This window comes from Engraulis encrasicolus, chromosome 9 (assembly GCF_034702125.1).
Source record: "Engraulis encrasicolus isolate BLACKSEA-1 chromosome 9, IST_EnEncr_1.0, whole genome shotgun sequence".
Lineage (NCBI taxonomy): Eukaryota > Metazoa > Chordata > Actinopteri > Clupeiformes > Engraulidae > Engraulis > Engraulis encrasicolus.
Window position 1 is genome coordinate 23,371,567 of NC_085865.1, and position 14,788 is coordinate 23,386,354.

General features: G+C 44.7%; 1 protein-coding gene across 1 annotated transcript in view; it reads left to right on the forward strand.

Moving 5' to 3' along the window:
• The window catches only part of LOC134455615 (retinal-specific phospholipid-transporting ATPase ABCA4-like), a 103,374-nt gene that overhangs the window by 47,256 nt on the left and 41,330 nt on the right, over positions 1–14,788 (forward strand). Inside the window, exons 13-21 of the mRNA XM_063206790.1 lie at positions 539–744; positions 1,800–1,976; positions 2,625–2,847; positions 3,540–3,761; positions 5,567–5,771; positions 7,471–7,586; positions 11,511–11,677; positions 13,132–13,263; positions 13,885–14,024. Of these exons, the coding sequence (XP_063062860.1) occupies positions 539–744; positions 1,800–1,976; positions 2,625–2,847; positions 3,540–3,761; positions 5,567–5,771; positions 7,471–7,586; positions 11,511–11,677; positions 13,132–13,263; positions 13,885–14,024 (1,588 nt within the window). The remainder of the gene's footprint in view (positions 1–538; positions 745–1,799; positions 1,977–2,624; positions 2,848–3,539; positions 3,762–5,566; positions 5,772–7,470; positions 7,587–11,510; positions 11,678–13,131; positions 13,264–13,884; positions 14,025–14,788) is intronic.

Below are 14,788 nucleotides of genomic sequence, written 5' to 3' on the forward strand. Positions count from 1 at the left end.
CTGGGTGCTCGATTGGACATGGCTGCCTCTCCATCTGAGGCCCCCATTGAGGTGTCACAGGGAATGGGCCACGGGGACCAGGAACTTTGGCATTGACATTGTTTGTCCGTCCATTGCTAGCAACGCATTTGCTAGCAAAGCACATGGTGTGAAAAAAAGGCATACACCCACACAAATAGACAGGCGTGTGCACTCACACACCTACTTAATTGCGTACTCTCTTGCGCTGTTTTGAACTTAAAAATACATGCAGTCAAAAAACATGCAGACATATAGTGGAAGATTTCTCATCAAGTTGATTTCCAATCTATCTTATCATAAAACGTCCTCACAGGGATGCTAGTGTTGTGTGTGTGCATGCTTACGTGCTTGTGCGTGTGAGCATGTCTGTCTCTCTGTCTGTCTCTCTGTCTGTCTGTCTGTCTGTCTGTCTGTCTGTCTGTCTGTCTGTTTGTCTGTCTGGCATTTTACTGTGGCTTATCACAGATATCCCCACTGTTTTCGTCTTTTCCCCTTTTCCCCACTCTCCATGATGTAGTGTCTGGAGCTGGACAAGTTCAAGCCCCTCACCACTGATGACGAGCTGACCTACCTGGCTCTGGACCTGCTGGACGAGGGGAAGCTGTGGGCCGGCCTGGTCTTCCAGGACATCTACCCCTGGACCACCACTGTCCCCCCACACGTCAAGTTCCAGATCCGCATGGACATAGACGTGGTGGAGCGCACCAACAAGATCAAGGACAGGTGGGTGGATGGGATGGGATTACACAGTACTTAACCCATTTAAACCTGATGCTGTGCAGTGTTAATTTTGTCAGCTTTTTAAATTTTAGTCTTAGTCTTAGTCACAATGACGAAAATCAATTTTAGTCTTCGTCATATTTAAGTCATTGCCTTCCCAATTTAGTGTAAGTCTTAGTCTAAATGACGAAAATCAATTTTAGTCTTAGTCAATTTTTTGTCATTTTAGTCAACACTTTACATAATAGAACTTCTCCACACTGCTTCTCTTTTTGACATACAGTATATCATTGACTGTACAGCATAAACCTTCTCCGCACATTGCTTCTCTTTTTAACATATATCACACTGTACAGAATAAACCTTCTTCACACACTGGTTCTCTTTTTCTCCATTTTATTTTACAACAGGGCTAATTTCGTCAGCTTTTTTAAATTTTAGTCTTAGTCTTAGTCACAATGACGAAAATCAATTTTAGTCTTAGTCATATTTTAGTCATTGCCTTCCCAATTTAGTCTTAGTCTGAGTCTAAATGACGAAAATCAAAAAGGGGCATTGACGATAACTTTTAGTCATAGTCATGGTTGACGAAATTAACACTGATGCTGTGTATAAGCTGCATGGCCACTGCATTCAGGCTCTTGAGATTTTTGTTTTTTTTAAATAAAAATGTGGGTCTGTTACAGCTGAATGTTCTCTAATGCAAGATCAGGGTCCTAGCTTTTATATGCAATTATTTCATGTTTTTATGTGCTTCGGAGGCTGAGATATGTAGGTTTTTGTAGACGGAGGGCACCTTTTCCCAAAAAGGGCTTAGGAATTCAACAAGCATTTTTTGCAGGTGCTCAGGTTTATGGGTTAATTATAAGGTTCAGTATTGTTTGTCAATAGGTGAGTTTAAGACACTGGTTCCAAATAGTCCTTGGACTGAAAATGAAACACTGAGCTATGTTCATTTGTATTCTTCCACTTTTTATTTAAAAAAATAAATGATTCAGCAGTCTCCCTCCCTCACCACCCCCATAATTTGTGTAATTATTTCACTGTTTGCTCCCAAGATACTGGGACCCGGGTCCGAGAGCTGATGCCATGGAAGACCTGCGGTATGTGTGGGGTGGCTTCGCCTACCTCCAGGACATGGTGGAGCACGCGGTCATCAAGACCCACACAGGGAAGGAGTGGCCTCTAGGGGTGTACCTGCAGCAGATGCCCTACCCCTGCTACGTGGACGACCTGTGAGAATAACATTCATTCTAAGTGTTAGAATTTAAATATCAGTGTTTGTGAACAGATTAATTTTAAATAATTTAAATTGGCATCTTAGATTGCTTCACATTAGTTTTCTATCTTTTGTGTTTCTTTTTTGTATTTTATCTCCTCTCCCTCTCCTCTCCTCTCCTCTCCTCTCCTCTCCTCTCCTCTCCACTCCTATTCTCTCCTCTCCTCCCTTCCCCTCTCCTATCCTCTCCTCTCCTCTCCTCTCCTTTCCTCTCCTCTCTCTTCTCTTCTCTTCTCTTCTCTTCTCTTCTCTTCTCTTCTCTTCTCTTCTCTTCTCTTCTCTTCTCTTCTCTTCTCTTCTCTTCTCCTCTTCTCTATTCTCCTGTCCTCTCCTCTCCTCTCTCATCTCCTCTCTATTCTCCTCTCCTCTCCTCTCCTCTCCTCTTCTCTCCTCTATTCTCCTCTCCTCTCCTCTCTACCTCTCCTCTCTTGTCCTCTCCTCTCCCTCTCCTACTCCTCCCCTCCCCTCTCCTCTCCTTTCCTCTCCTCTCCTCTCCTCTCCTCTCCTCTCCTCTCCTCTACTCTCCTCTCCTCCTCTCTCCTCTCCTCTCCTCTCCTCTACTCTCCTCTCCTCCTCTCTCCTCTCCTCTCCTCTCCTCCTGCAGCTTCATGTTGACCCTGAACCGCTGCTTCCCCATCTTCATGGTGCTGGCCTGGGTCTACTCGGCCTCCATGATCGTGAAGAGCATCGTGCTGGAGAAGGAGCTGCGGTTGAAGGAGACACTGAAGGCCATGGGCGTCACCAACGGCGTCATCTGGGCCACCTGGTTCATAGACAGCTTCTTCATCATGTCCATGAGCACCGCCCTGCTCACTGCTATCACTATGGTGAGGAAGACCACCGCTTTCACTGGAGACGTTTCATGAAGCTTACTGTAATATGGTGGACCAGTCCAGGAACCTAGTTGACAATCGTGTTTTATAAATCTAATGATATGGTAGATTGACAGCTTCTTCATCACGTCTGCAAGCACCGCCCTGCTCACTGCTATTACTATGGTGAGGAAGACCAACGCTTTCACTGGAGACGTTTCATGGAGCTTAATATTGTAAACCAGTATAGGAAACCTAGTTGACTATCTTTGGTTGAGGTTTTATAAAGCTAATGATAGAAATGATATGGTAGCTTCCTCACCATGTCCGCAAACACTGCCCTGCTCACTGCTATTGCTATGATGATTATTATGGTAATTTTTTTTGATGAATCTTAATATAGATAGATAGATGCCACCCAGTGCCACTCATTCCAAAGACCACTTGCACACTTACTACAGCATTCATGGACGTTTTGCAGTATATTGCTCCTATTGAAGTGATAACCTGCAGTGACCCCTAGTGGGTTACTGCCAAAAAATAGTCAGTTTTTAGAACTTTTGGACAGCTTTATTTTTTTGAATTTTCACCTCTCTCTCTCTCTCTCTCTCTCTCTCTCTCTCTCTCTCTCTCTCTCTCTCTCTCTCTCTCTCTCTCTCTCTCTCTCTCTCTCTCCCCCCCTCCCTCCCTCTCCATCTCCCTCGCAGGGTGGCAACGTGCTGAACTACAGTGACCCGCTGATCCTCTTCCTGTTCCTGATGGCCTTCACCACGGCGACCATCATGCAGTGTTTCCTGATGAGCGTGTTCTTCAGCAAGGCCAACCTGGCGGCGGCCTGCAGCGGCATCATCTACTTCAGCCTCTACCTGCCCCACATCCTCTGCTTCGCCTGGCAGGACCGCATCACCAAGGACATGAAGCTCATGTTCGTAAGTGGACACAGTAGATGATATTGGGAAGCAGCGGCCTCATGTTTGGGGAGGTGGTGGTCCCAAGATCAGAGGGTTGCCCGGGTTCAAATCCCAGCCTCACCTCTCCTCCCTAGTCCTCCATGCATGGTTGAAGTGCTCTTGAGCAAAACACTGAACCCCACAAACATTTAAGGACTGTAACCAATTTGCTGTAAATAACTGTGACTCACTTTGGGTAAAAGGGTCAGCTACCGTACGTGTAATCTAATGCAACTGTAATGTAATGCAATGGTTGGTAAAGGTCTTAAACTACACAGGTAGCAGTGAATAATTTTCAGTCAAAGTTGTTGTGAATAGAATTGTCTCTTGGCATGAGATAGTTTTGGTGGGTGCTTTCAGCTCATGTTCGTACTGCATGTTCAACCCAAGCAAGTAGGTTGCCTTCTGGGATCACCCTATTAGGTTGGCAGTGGAATAATCTCTCGATCGAACTAAAGATTGCCCAATACTCATATACAAACAATATACAAACAATTATTGATAAAGGGGAACAAAGCTAATCGCTAGTCACTAGGCACCTGTTGATGCTTAGTAGTGACCTGCCGCTGCCAGTGTGCCGGGTGAAAAAAACACTAATTCACTGTGCTAGGGGCTGATGTGAAACTCAACTTGCAGTGGCAGTTTGCCAGTCAGATTTCTGCCCATCTGGACCCATCAGGGTATTTGAGCTTGTGTTATTCCAATGGGATTTAAGCACACCTGGGAATTAAATAAAAAAACATAATGTGAACTTTTTCACTCTCCTAGTATGAGGTGAAAGTATGTAGGCGTTACCAACAATGTGCCAACTGTCATACCAAGTTACCTACCTCATACAAAGATATTGAAAAAGTTCACATTAGTACATACATTTATTTACTCACGTGTTTATTCATTATCATTTCTTTATTTAGAAAAGCAAACAATCCGCTCTAGATCAGATTCTCCTGCCAAACATCAGAAAAAAACACCCTAGTGACAGGAGAGATTTACAGTGCACCTGACAGACAGGTTGAAAGGGAGCCCTGTGTAATCACCTGAGATGTGTGTGAATGCTAGTGAATGGCTGACTAAGACTCAGCTTGCCCCCAGGCGATGGGGATTACGGTGTGTGTTTGTTTGTGCAGTCAACGCAAGTGTAGAGCTGTCACATTACACAATGGCCGGCGCTTTGGCTGCCGAGTGCAAAGGAAGGTGCGAACAAAGCTGAGGAATGATTGAATTATTATTTCAATCATCATCTTGATTGCTTTCAAATTGGTTGGATATTTAGTAAGTTTCCATTCACGTGTGTGCTGTTTCTTTTCTTTTCTTTTGTTCTTTTCTTTCTTTCTTTCTTTCTTGGTCTGACTCACTCTCCATCTCTTCCACCTCCGTCTCTTCCCCTCCCCCACTCCCTCCCTGCCCTCCCCTCTCTCTCCATCTCTCCTTCTCTCCCTCTCCCCTCCCCCATCCCCCTCCCTCTCCATCTCTTCTCACTCCTTCTCTCCCTCCCTCTCCCTCCCTCTCCATCTCTGCTTCTGTGTCTCTTCCTGTCCCCGCTTGTCTCCTTCTCTCTCCCTCTTTCTCCCTCTCCCTCCCTCCCCATCTCTGCTTTTCCCTTCCTCTCCCACCCCTCCTTCCCTCTCTCCCTCTCTCGCTGCTTCTCTCCCTCTCTCGCTGCTTCTCTCTCTCTCTCTCCCTCTCTCTCCCTCTCTCACCCTCTGCCCTACTTCTCTCTTCCTCTCCCACCCCCTCCCTCCCCTTCCTCCCTCTCTCCTGTCTGCCTTCCTCCCCCTCTCCAGAGTCTGCTGTCTCAGGTGGCGTTTGGCTTCGGGACGGAGTACCTGTCCCGTTACGAGGAGCAGGGGCTGGGGCTGCAGTGGGACAACATCCAGACCAGCCCCCTGGAGGGCGACGAGTTCTCCTTCCGCACCTCCATCGTCATGCTGGCCGTGGACACCGTGCTCTACGCCGTGCTGGCCTGGTACCTGGACAACGTCTTCCCAGGTGAACCAGCCAGGCTTTATTAGCCGCTCTAAACTTGTCACACCACCAACCAAGTGGAGGTCAGGACTGGACCGGGAACAAAATAAGTGTGTGGGCTCCTCTAAATTGTGGGCCAGTCTCTAAGAAAACACAAAAAAACACCAGCATCCACCCATGCCATTCTGAATAGATTCATTTACAGATTTAAGCTCGCCCTGCCAGTTTGCTGTAATACTATACCAGAGGGCCTTAAAAATACAGCATATACTGTAATGGGACTGTAGTCAGCAAAGCATTCATTCACAACTGTTATTCACAATCAGACAACCAGCATACCATCACTGTGGCATGTACAACTCTCTTTAAAGTACTGTGAAAAGAAGAGTCACGGTGAAAAGGTTTATTTATAACTCTAATCGTGTCACATCAGTACCCAGGTCAATTCTGACATTTCACAGCATTTGCTGCAATGTGACCGTAATCATCAAAGTATTCACCCTCAATCTTTTGCACCAGGACACATCGGTTGTGTCACATGTGCACAAGTGAAATCAATGGGACTGTTCTAGTGAGTTGTCATTTTCAATGACAGATACTCAAACGATTCCAAATCCAGTTTTATATTTCTAAAGCCATAGACGTACCGTCACTAATATAGTCGCTTCACCCCTGCAGTGCTCCTTCATATCACTGTACAGTAAGCAGCGAGCAGCCCCTATGTCTTATCATTACCTAGCCGTGACATTGGCATCTTATGCTGTATTTCTGAAGTTATGGGCCATCCGCCTCATACAGTGGACCTATGGGGACTCATGTTGCTTCATCTGGGCTCTGCTCCTCCACACCACTCTAAGCAGCGAGCGAGCACTGTGCACCTGTTACCTGGCCCTGAAATAGCTGGATAAGGTGGCACCATTCCTGGCGAGTAGTGAGCACTGTTGTCAGTAGGGGATTCATTAGGGCATTCAGGAGTCAAACGAGGATCCCCATAAGCCTGTACACACACACACACACACACACACACACACACACACACACACACACACACACACACACACACACACACACACACACACACACACACACACACACACACACACACACACACACACACACACACACACACACACCCTAATTGACCTTTCTCACGTGCGCAAGTGTCTACGTTTCCGCATCGGTTGAAGTCAGGTCACTAAACTGCCTTAAATGATAATTAAAGCAACACTAAGCAGGAAGGAACTGAAGTAGGAAGTAGCATTGTCCCTAATTGGAACTTATTGTTGCCTCAAATAGTCTATGCTCTTTTTTCTAAATTTAAATTTGACCCAGTGTTGTACCGTAGATGGTGGTCAATAATAATGATAAATAATAATAATAATATTTATATTTATATTCATAATAATATATAGAAATTCACCCAGAGACCTCTACTTAAGAAGCTGTTTGATAGAACATTTGATTATGTTACACCCTATTTTTTCCCCCAAGTCTTTCTGCCTTCTTCTTTTTGTGGAGTTCTTTTTGTGAAGAATCTTTTAAAAAAAATCCTGGATCCAGATCGCGATCCAGGTCACCACCAAAATTGAATCACTTGTTCCTTTTGTCATTTCCAACAACTCAACAAAGATTCATCCAAATCAACTGATGTAATGATAATTACAATAATAATAATAATAATAATAATTTTGTTCTGATTGTTGTTTTTTGATTCTACCACCAGGGCAATATGGGATTCGGCGGCCGTTTTATTTCTTTGTCCAGCCATCCTACTGGAAAGGGTCCGATGTTTCCCCACCAGGTGAGTACAATGAAGACACAGTAAGTACAGTATGTACTGTATGTGAGGAGGCCAGTATAATTAAACCAAGACATCCTGTTGGAAATACTATATATTTATATTAATGTTAATAGTATATGTTAATGTTAATAATATAAATGTTCAATATTAATATTAATCACAATAATTAGCATTAACAGTTACACTGTATATAGTAATAAATATGATCCTTTGGTATCAAGTAGTTATCCAATCCTTTATCACAAACAAGTATGTTCTCAATGTGATTTTTGGCAGTTGTGAAGGGTAAGGAGGAAAAGAAAGAAGAGAAGCCATGCATGAACGGTCATCCAGAACCACAACTGCCGGAGAAACAGCCACAGATACAGCCTCCGCCACCCACCCCAGAGCCTCCGGTGGCTGCCGGCGGGGAGAAACGAAGCCCCTGCAAGCACCAGGACATCCGGGAGAAGCTGGGGAAGGAGCGGGAGAAACAGCAGGAGGAGGACGATGAGGAGGTGGAGGATGAGGCCTATCACAACATGACAGAGGATCAGATCGGTAAGGCTGTACACAAACATGGCTGACAAAAGTGCAACACCAAACTGTAACTATGGCACATTTTCTACAAATTTTTATTTGTTCATTTTATTTTATGTTTATTCATTTTTGTATTTATTTATTTAATTTTAGATTTATCGTGTTGTGTATTGCATGTATAATACACTGTATGTTATATACAATAATGTTGTGTGTATTGAGAATTACGTAACAATTACGCGAGTGGAATTCGAGACTTTAAGATAGTTATTGTCATTATGCAGTTGTCTGTGTAATGAAACTATATAGATTGAAAGGTCACAAAGTTAAAATGTCAAGTATCAAGTGTCAAGAACAAAGGGCCAAAGAGGAAGGGAGTAAAACACAGCTAATAATGATACAGTAGTGATACAATGATACTCATATCCGTTCATTTTTCTTGCTCTTTTGTACTCGACACTTGGGCTAAATAAAATGAAATGATTTTAATAGGATGATGATAGATTCTTGTACTGATCCTTGTTATGGAGAGGTTCTGGGTTATGGGAGGTTATGGGTCTCTTTGCCCGTGTGGCTTCATATGTGAAAAGACATGGCCCGGCTTGACTGGCATATTAATTGGTGTTAACTGTGAGACCTGAGAGGGGTTGTTGTTCAGGAGACAGGGGTTGACTCACCGCTACGTTGTTACCTAGCTTCAGGTCACGTCTGAAACAAAAGGCTGTAAAGACCTTCATTCCCACGAGTACTGTTACACTGAGGCTTTCCCTCTTTTTTTTCGTTCTTTCTTTCCAGAATACATTTGATGAAGGGCTATTCTTGTCCTGTGTTTACACACACACACACACACACACACACACACACACACACACACACACACACACACACACACACACACACACACACACACACACACACACGCATGCACGCACACACACACACACACACACGCATGCACGCACACACACACACCATGCCCTTGAGTGTGTGTTTGCATTCAACTGTAGCACTGGAGGTCTGGCTGGTGTGACATTTGTGCACAATTGTAAAAGTGCTTACTGTGTGTGTGTGTACGTGCATGCATGTGTGTATGTGTGTGTGTGGGTTTGTTTGTGTGTATTTCCCTGTGTGTGTGTGTGTGTGTGTGTGTGTGTGTGAGTGTGAGTGTGAGTGTGTGTGTGTGTGTGTGTGTGTGTGTGTGTGTGTGTGTGTGTGTGTGTGTGTGTGTGTGTGTGTGTGTGTGTGTGTGTGTGTGTGTGCGCGCGTGCACTGCTAATGTTGCTAAAGAATGCTGGTTAATGTAAAACCGAGGTGCTCGTTCCACCTCCAGCAAACTGCATTCCTTTCCACTGATCTCACACTACTCAGCCATGGCTGTCACTGCTATACCTCTCCTCCTCTACTCCTTTCCTCCCTCTCATCCTTCTATTGCTCTGATAGATCCCAGGTCCTCTCCTCTCCTCTCCGCTCCTCTCTCTATTTCTCCTCTCCTCTCCTTTCATCTCCTCTCCTCTCCTCTCCTCTCCGCTCCTCTCTCTATTTCTCCTCTCCTCTCCTTTCATCTCCTCTCCTCTCTCTATTTCTCCTCTCCTCTCCTCTCCTCTCCTCTCCTCTCCTCTCCTCTCCTCTCCTCTCCTCTCCTCTCCTCTCCTTGTCTCTCCTCTCCTCTTTTCTCCTCTCCTCTCTTCTCCTCTCCTCTCCTCTCCTCTCCTCTCCTCTACTCTCCTCTCTATATGTCTGATAGTTCCCAGCTCCTGTCCTTGGTAGCCCATCACATCCATCCCTTTCTCTCTCTCTCTCTCTCTCTCTCTCTCTCTCTCTCTCGCTCTCACTCTCGCTCTCTCTCTCTCTCTCTCTCTCTCTCTCTCTCTCTCTCTCTCTCTCTCTCTCTTCCTCTCTGTGTTGGCTTTGTGGAGGTTGAAGCCGGAATAATCCGTTTGCCTCAGTGGAAATTGAATGGAATGTGTGGAGAGAGAGAGAGAAGGTCATCAGCCTCCACATTACAATGTATTCCTCTCATAAGAATCAGACGAGGAGGTGGAAAGGGATGTGAATTGAGCTCTCAGATAGGAGCAGAAAAAAAGATACTATACACTCGTTACCCCATCACACTGACCTTAACTCAGATGGAGAACTTTTCAGGAATGGGGAGGGAGAAAATGGAGTTATCAGATAGGAGCAAATAAAAAGATACTCAATTACGTTTTCTATCCCATCCCTACCCCACTGGCCTGAACCCAGATGTGGAAAACAAACTCTACTTCTTAGAAAGGGTGTGAATTATGAGAAGGTCACAATGTCGAAAAAAATCATCAAGCGCAGGAAAGTGGATATGTGTTGTGTGCACTGTGCAAGTTGACACAAAGGAGAATGAAACACAGATATGCAGTATCGAAAAGGAAGTAACCTATTTATGGCAAGAGGTGTAATTGTTTGGCACTGAGCGCCCTAGATGCTGTCATACAATAATGGCCAATTATAGGTCACGTTCACAAAAGATTAAGGAGAGATTGCGGTTGATTACATCTCAGTATATATTATTGTGCATGACTTGTTAATCATTTTTTGGGGCTGAACCTGTGTGTGTGTGTCTGTGTGTGTGTCTGTGTGTGTGTGTGTGTCTGTGTCTGTGTCTGTGTCTGTGTCTGTGGTGTGTGTATGCGTGCATGCATGCACACTTATCTGGTTCAGCCAGTGACGTATCTGGGTCAAGTATGAAGTTGAATTATGCTGCCAGATGCATGCGTGCATAGCATAAGCTTAAATACATGTGTTTATCTGGCTGTATATGCGTGTGCGGTTCTGGCCTTTGTCAAAGTTGAAGCATAGATCTCGCATGTTGTAAAGGGAGGGAGCAAAGCAGCCCCCACTAGGCCTCAAATGCAGGGCGATGGAGTGTGTATGTATGTACGTGTATACCATGAATAATATTACTTCAAACGGCTAACAGCATTGAGGAACTTGGCTCTGTCACATGTTGGGCCTGGCATGTGTCTTTGTGTGTGCCATGCATGCATGTGCATGCATAAGCGTCGATGAGGGAGTGGGCACGCACGTGCATGTACTGTATGTGTGTGTGCATGCATGTATGAGTGCTAATGTGCGTGCATGCAAGGCTTAATGTGTTTATCTCCTCATTTATGCTTTGTCTGTCAGCATGTCCCACACCATCTTTAATTTCTTTTTCTTTCAGTTTTCTTTATTTTCCTTCTGTCGTTTGCTTTCCTTGTGTTGGATTGTTACTACTCTAATGAACCCGTATTAAGAACAGGCCTTCCCAATTTGCGGTTTCCAGAATGCTAATGACAAAGTTGTATGTATTACTACTGTAAAGACTGAGCAATGTCGTTGTAGTGCAGTACAATGGTAGTACAGCATTTTCAAAGCAAGGATTTTGTCCATCTATGATCTCTTTCCTCTGCCATTGTCCAGGGAAGTCCCAGTTTGAGGACGAGCCCCTGGGTCTGGAGGTGGGGGTGTGTGTGCAGAACCTGGTGAAGATCTTCAGTGGCAGCTCCAGGCCAGCGGTGGACGGCCTCACCATCAGCTTCTACGAGGGCCAGATCACCGCCTTCCTGGGCCACAACGGAGCCGGCAAAACCACCACCATGTGAGGCGATCATATAGACACACACAAGCATACGCACGCGCACACACACACACACACACACACACACACACACACACACACACACACACACACACACACACACACACACACACACACAGACATTGTACAATGTCTGTACATTGTACATTGTACACATATTGTACAATACACTCACACCTTTACCCATATGTACAAACTAAACAATGGCATTATTTCTGCTATAGCAGTGCAAATAAGTATACATACTTAACTCTCCTGAATGGCATTGTGAGTGCACGAGCGCACAAAAGCTTGTAATTTATGACATACAGTGCATTCAAATATTTGAATATACATAAATAATTATTGAGCATTTGACCTTTCTACTACACGTGCCTGTAGATACCTTCAGGCATTTCAACCCATTTTGCTTTCACTCTGTTTTAAGTAGCCCTGTGTCGCCTGTCAGATAGATTGCTGTGCGGCTGGGGACACAACAAGTTTTAAAATTATTCTCATCAGACATACCGCGTGAACTGAGCGAGTCAAATGATTTCTAATAAGAGGGGCTTGGATAGAAATGAGGGAATTTTATTTAATATTTATTTTTGTGTCATTTAGAAATATGTTATGATCATTCTACAACCCATTTCAAATGTGCAAAAGGGAGATCATGGCGACTAATGCAGACAGCTAAGCATAGTAACTAGAAAAGTGACAACCTTCAGTAGTCAACCTTCAGGTTTGGAAACACATTTGTATCTCATAGAACTATTCAGAGTAGGCTTTGGCTGTACTGTACTGTACTGTACTGTACTGTATGGCAGGGTCCCGGGTTCGATTCCAGCCAGGGGTCTTTTTCCGATCCTCCCCATCTTCATCCATTCACTACCCTACCTGTCAACATCTCACAGTGTCCTACAAAATAAAGGCATTATAGTCCCTTAGAATATTTAAAAAAGAGCTACTGGGAGTCACTCCTCTCCTCCATGGTGACAAAGGGAATTCAGAAATGCCCTGTTACAAGCTGATGAATCATTGACCTTATTTTGGTAACACTTTATTTTAGGGATACATCTATTAGCACTAATACATACAATGTTAATGCCTGCATAAATAACTTGTAAGGCATGTACTAAGCAAACGCTAAGGCCTAGTAGGTCCTTACTAAGGTTAAATTGGTAATAAATCCCTTATTGCATGAACAAGACATTTGCGAATACATGCCTAACAAATGTTTGATTTTGCTTTGTACATGCCTTACAAGTTACTTATACAGGAACATTGTATGTATTAGTGCTAATAGATGTATCCCTAAAATAAAGTGTTACCCTTATTTTTTAAGAAAGGTATTCCTTACATGAAGCTAAAACTGCAACTAACAAACTGTACGTCACACCTGACATATGTGGATGAAGCAACACTCACAGAGTGCAAGTCAAGATAACTGTAACTTGTGTAATTCCCAATGGCAGGTCCATCCTCACTGGACTGTTCCCTCCGACCTCTGGGACGGCGTTAATTTATGGGAAGGACATCCGCACGGACATGGACACTATCCGCCGCTCCCTGGGCATGTGCCCCCAGCACAACATCCTCTTCAACAAGTGGGTACCCTTCCCTTCCTCCACTCCTTCTTCTGTGTCAAAATGCTACCCTGCCCTTTAGCCTACCTTCATACCTCTTCTTTATTACTTTCTTCCTACAACAGTTAGTCTGTTTCTTTTTTCTCTCTTAATTTTCAAGGGTTCCAAAGTAGTTAAGATGTAAACGACTGGACTTTTTGAAACTTTAAAGCACATTATAACTCTCATCATCCTCTTCAACAGGTGGGTTCCCTCCCTCTGTTGCCCCTTTTTCATCCTCCTCCTCCTCTCTCTCTCTCTCTGTCTCTCTGTCTCTCTCTCTCTCTCTCTCTCTCTCTCTCTCTCTCTCTCTCTCTCTCTCTCTCTCTCTCTCTCTCTCTCTCTCTCTCTCTGTCTCTCTGCTTCTCTCTCTCTCTGTGTCTCTCTGCTTCTCTCTCTCTCTCTCTCTGCCTCTCCCTCTCCCTCTCCCTCTCAGTCTCAGTTGAATGGGTTCCATGTGTTTCCCCCAGCCAGCTAGGCCACTTTTTGGGATAGTGTACATAGTCCATGCATTAATGGTCATCTCTTTCTCTCTCTCTCTCTCGCTCTCTTTCGCTCTCTTTCGCTCTCTCTCTCTCTCTCTCTCTCTCTCTCTCTCTGTAGTATGACGGTGGCGGAGCATATCCTGTTCTACTCCCTCCTGAAGGGTCGGCCGGTGCCCGAGGCCCAGGAGGAGATGGAGAACATGCTGGAAGACCTGGGCATGCCGCACAAGAGGGACGAGGAGGCTCAGAACCTCTCAGGTGAATACGCACGTGCGCGCACACACACACACACACACACACATGCATACACACACACATGCACACACACACACACACACACACACACACACACACACACACACACACACACACACACACACACACACACACACACACACACACACACACACACACTATAACAAAGACTCTCTCTCTCTCACGCACACACACACACACACACACACACACACACACACACACACACACACACACACACACACACACACACACACACACACACACACACACACACACACACAAACACTCTCTCTACATATAATAAAGAGGCCCTTAGATTGATAACATGCTTGCTTGCTCATATGCCTAATAGCTTTGTAAGGATTGCTATTACATCACTTTGGAAGATCTTGGCTAAGCTTTGCGTCCACTTGATGATGATTCACTGCAAGTAGATCCTGTAAGCTGGTATCTGCATCAGAGTTATGACACAAGTGTCCAAATATTGTGTCATCTGTTCCAAGGATTCCCACTGGTGACACCTCCACTAATTGAATGGAATGGATTAGAATGGCTTTTTATTGTCAAGATAATGGGAATTATTGTACATACTGTATGTACAATGAGATTGAAAGCATGGGTCCTGCCCGGACCTAACGGTAGGGCCCTGGGTTGCTACACCTGCGACCCGGGTTCGATTCCGGCCAGGGTCATTTGCCGATCCTTCCCTGACTCTCACTCCCCACTCATTTCCTGTCTCTCCTCCATTTTCCTCTCAAAAATAA